Here is a 5,000-nt window from a genome sequence, read left to right on the forward strand (position 1 = left end):
GTGGCTGGAAAACCAGTAGCTAGTAGTACTGTACCTGGCTGTGGCTGGAAAACCAGTAGCTAGTAGTACTGTACCTGGCTGTGGCTGGAAAACCAGTAGCTAGTAGTACTGTACCTGGCTGTGGCTGGAAAACCAGTAGCTAGTAGTACTGTACCTGGCTGTGGCTGCAAAACCAGTAGCTAGTAGTACTGTACCTGGCTGTGGCTGGAAAACCAGTAGCTAGTAGTACTGTACCTGGCTGTGGCTGAAAACCAGTAGCTAGTAGTACTGTACCTGGCTGTGGCTGGAAACTAGTAGCTAGTAGTACTGTACCTGACAGCTGGAAAAACCAGTAGCCAGTAGTACTGTACTGGCTGTGGCTGGAAACCAGTAGCTAGTAGTACTGTACCTGGCTGTGGCTGGAAAACTAGTAGCTAGTACTGTACCTGGCTGTGGCTGGAAAACCAGTAGCTAGTAGTACTGTACCTGGCTGTGGCTGGAAAACCCAGTAGCTAGTAGTACTGTACCTGGCTGTGGCTGAAACCAGTAGCTAGTAGTACTGTACCTGGCTGTGGCTGGAAAACCAGGGGTAGCTAGTAGTACTGTACCTGGCTGTGGCTGAAAACCAGTAGCTAGTAGTACTGTACCTGGCTGTGGCTGGAAAACCAGTAGCTAGTAGTACTGTACCTGGCTGTGGCTGGAAACCAGTAGCTAGTAGTACTGTAATTTGTGGCTGGAAAACCAGTAGCTAGTAGTACTGTACCTGGCTGTGTGGAAAACCAGTAGCTAGTAGTACTGTACCTGGCTGTGGCTGGAAAACCAGTAGCTAGTAGTACTGTACCTGGCTGTGGCTGGAAAACCAGTAGCTAGTAGTACTGTACCTGGCTGTGGCTGGAAGTCTTTCAGGTTGACCTCGTACTCATCCTCAGTGATGTGCTGATGCCGGCCCATCATCACTATCGCAAACTTGAACTGCAGACAAAACAAAGAACACAGTGAGTATTCAGTAAGGGTTTCTCTCCTCCCTCCCTCCTGGTTATAACAGGTCAGTAAGGGGTTTCTCCTCCCTCCCTCCTGGTTATAACAGGTCAGTAGGGTTTCTCTCCTCCTCCTGGTTATAACAGGTCAGTAAGAGTTTCTACTCCCTCCCTCCTGGTTATAACAGGTCAGTAGGGGTTTCTCTCTCCCTCCTGGTTATAACAGGTCAGTAAAGGGGTTTCTACTCCTCCCTCCTGGTTATAACAGGTCAGTAAAGGGTGTCTACTCCTCCCTCCTGGTTATAACAGGTCAGAGGTCAGGGGTTTCTACTCCTCCTCCCTCCTGGTTATAACAGGTCAGTAAGGGGTTTCTACTCCCTCCCTCCTGGTTATAACAGGTCAGTAAGGGGTGTCTACTCCTCCCTCCTGGTTATAACAGGTCAGTCAAGGGGTGTCTACTCCTCCCTCCTGGTTATAACAGGTCAGTAAGGGGTGTCTACTCCTCCCTCCTGGTTATAACAGGTCAGTAAGGGGTTTCTACTCCTCCCTCCTGGTTATAACAGGTCAGTAAGGGGTTTCTACTCCTCCCTCCCTCCTGGTTATAACAGGTCAGTAAGGGGTTTCTACTCCTCCCTCCTGGTTATAACAGGTCAGTAAGGGGTTTCTACTCCTCCCTCCTCCTGGTTATAACAGGTCAGTAAGGGGTTTCTACTCCTCCCTCCCTCCTGGTTATAACAGGTCAGTAAGGGGTTTCTACTCCTCCCTCCTGGTTATAACAGGTCAGTAAGGGTTTCTACTCCTCCCTCCCTCCTGGTTATAACAGGTCAGTAAGGGGTTTCTACTCCTCCCTCCTCCTGGTTATAACAGGTCAGTAAGGGGTTTCTACTCCTCCCTCCCTCCTGGTTATAACAGGTCAGTAAGGGGTTTCTACTCCTCCCTCCCTCCTGGTTATAACAGGTCAGTAAGGGGTTTCTACTCCTCCCTCCCTCCTGGTTATAACAGGTCAGTAAGGGGTTTCTACTCCTCCCTCCCTCCTGGTTATAACAGGTCAGTAAGGGGTTTCTACTCCTCCCTCCCTCCTGGTTATAACAGGTCAGTAAGGGGTTTCTACCTCCCTCCCTCCTGGTTATAACAGGTCAGTAAGGGGTTTCTACTCCTCCCTCCCTCCTGGTTATAACAGGTCAGTACATTTAAGTTTCTACTCCTCCCTCCTGGTTATAACAGGTCAAATTGGTTTCATTCCCTCCTGGTTATAACAGGTCAGTAAGGGGTTTCTAATGATCCCTCCCTCCTGGTTATAACAGGTCAGTAAGGGGTTTCTAGGCTCCTCCCTCCCTCCTGGTTATAACAGGTCAGTAGGGGTTTCTACTCCTCCCTCCCTCCTGGTTATAACATTACATTACATTTAAGTCATTTTTAGCAGACGCTCTTATCCAGAGCGACAAGGTACAAAATTGGTGCATTCACCTTAGTAACAGTTTAGGTTATAATGATGATGGCTGACGGATGTAGCAGCATAGCGGCTAGGCTATAGATGGCTGACGGATGTAGCAGCATAACGGCAGGGTAGCCTAGTGGTTAGAGCATTGGACTAGTAACCGAAAGGTTGCAAGTTCAAATCCCCGAGCCGACAAGGTACAAAATAGCGGCTAGGCTATAGATGGCTGGTGGATGTAGCAGCATAGCGGCTAGGCTATAGATGGCTGGTGGATGTAGCAGCATAGCGGCTAGGCTATAGATGGCTGGTGGATGTAGCAGCATAGCGGCTAGGCTATAGATGGCTGACGGATGTAGCAGCATAGCGGCTAGGCTATAGATGGCTGACGGATGTAGCAGCATAGCGGCTAGGCTATAGATGGCTGACGGATGTAGCAGCATAGCGGCTAGGCTATAGATGGCTGACGGATGTAGCAGCATAGCGGCTAGGCTATAGATGGCTGACGGATGTAGCAGCATAAATGGCTGGCAGCATAGGCTATATAATGGCTGATGGATGTAGCAGCATAGCGGCTAGGCTATAGATGGCTGACTGATGTAGCAGCATAGCGGCTAGGCTATAGATGGCTGACTGATGTAGCAGCATAGCGGCTAGGCTATAGATGGCTGATGGATGTAGCAGCATAGCGGCTAGGCTATAGATGGCTGACGGATGTAGCAGCATAGCGGCTAGGCTATAGATGGCTGACGGATGTAGCAGCATAGCGGCTAGGCTATAGATGGCTGGTGGATGTAGCAGCATAGCAGCTAGGCTATAGATGGCTGGCGGATGTAGCAGCATAGCGGCTAGGCTATAGATGGCTGGCGGATGTAGCAGCATAGCGGCTAGGCTATAGATGGCTGACGGATGTAGCAGCATAGCGGCTAGGCTATAGATGGCTGGCGGATGTAGCAGCATAGCGGCTAGTAGTTTTTAACAACAGAAAACAGTAGGCGTTTTAACAACGGTCTTTGCCGCAATTCCATTTCAAAACGTCGCTCAACTGTCAGTATGATTGTGTGTATCAAAACGCTCCCTTCACCCGGCGTACTAAGTGGGAGTGGGAGCCAGCAGAGAAACAAGGGGCTGGGTTTCAGACTCATAGAAGACACACCGTTGTCTACGGTACCCTCGCCTTATGCTCTTGGGGGACTCCCGTATGATAGTGTACAATTATGTTGACGTCAGGCAGCTGAAACGTCCCATAATTCAATTCACCATGGTTGTACATCCCGCTAAGAAAAGTCAGCCGAAACTTTAACCTCGCCGTCAATACGGAGAAGTCAACATACAAGTTTAAGTAAAAAAACGAATGTAAAAAAGTGTAGAAAAATGTGCTGCTAATGCACAGGACGGCACAAACACGTCTCGTAAAAGTAATGATGTTTCTGTTTGGTTCACATTTGGAAATGGTAGAAATGAACATTTTCCTTATTCAGAAGTTCCAGCTAGGCAGGCTAACGTTAGCTAGCTAATTACATTTAGTAGGTGTATATGAATAATTATATAGTTAATATAAGTAGACATGCAATCATAATTGACTAACACATATAAAGCATCCACAAGCTACCGATGGCTGAAAACACAATTGCGGGATGAGACAAATTTCTGGACAAGGGCAGTCCATTTAAAAACCTAAATCATTAAGTTTCCACTTCATTTGAGGGCTGAGGGGAGAGGGTGTCTTTTAAGTGTTTGGAATGCAGCCAAGGACTGGGCAGACGCTGTCATAGCAGGAAGCAGGTTAATTGTACATTACTGTTGACCAAATAATGGTTTTTAGAACACAAAAAATCTGCAGTTTGTGTAGCCTAATCATCGAAATTACCGACATTATCAAAATGGCTTCGGTATGAGGGCAATGTTGTCAGTGTATTTTCGGTTTATCGTTAGTGGACACCCTGGTAAGAGAGCAATGGCGAGGGAGAGAGAAAAGGCGAGAGAGGGAAGGGAGGAATAGGGAGGGAGTGAAGACTGGGAAGAAAGTACTGACCTTTTCAAACTCTTTCTCCTGTATTTCCAGCATGCTCTGAATCCTCCTCATCACATCTCTGAACGGCTCACCCTGAGAACACACACACAAGAGGTAGTCAAACGCACAGGAAAAACCCAGCAGCGATACAATCCTCCAAGCTGTTTAAAGGCACAGTCAATTTAGTGTATGTAAACTTCTGACCCACTGGAATTGTGATACAGTGAATTATAAGTGAAATGATCCGTCTGTAAACAATTGTTGGAAAAATGACTTGTGTCATGCACAAAGTAGATGTCCTAACCGACTTGCCAAAACTATAGTTTGTTAACAAGAAATGTGGAGTGGTTGAAAAACAAGTTTTAATGACTCCAACCTAAGTGTATGTAAACTTCCGACTTCAAGTGTATATCAAACCTTTGATCTACTCAAAGATCCATTATTAGTGTGTTGTAACCACTCCTATAAAAATATATATATTACCACTCCTATAAAAATATATATATTACCACTCCTATAAAAACATATATATTACCACTCCTATAAAAACATATATATTATCACTCCTATAAAAATATATATATTACCACTCCTA

At 46.5% G+C, this 5,000-nt stretch overlaps 1 protein-coding gene across 1 annotated transcript in view; it reads right to left on the bottom strand.

The window, feature by feature from the left end:
* Nucleotides 1-860: 860 nt before the first annotated feature.
* The window catches only part of LOC124028765 (ubiquitin carboxyl-terminal hydrolase 7), a gene marked incomplete at both ends in the record, with an annotated part of 29,065 nt that continues 24,925 nt past the window's right edge, over nt 861-5,000 (bottom strand). Inside the window, 2 exon segments of the mRNA XM_046340738.1 lie at nt 861-951; nt 4,427-4,498. Of these exon segments, the coding sequence (XP_046196694.1) occupies nt 861-951; nt 4,427-4,498 (163 nt within the window).

This window comes from Oncorhynchus gorbuscha, unplaced genomic scaffold, assembly GCF_021184085.1.
Source record: "Oncorhynchus gorbuscha isolate QuinsamMale2020 ecotype Even-year unplaced genomic scaffold, OgorEven_v1.0 Un_scaffold_4820, whole genome shotgun sequence".
Lineage (NCBI taxonomy): Eukaryota > Metazoa > Chordata > Actinopteri > Salmoniformes > Salmonidae > Oncorhynchus > Oncorhynchus gorbuscha.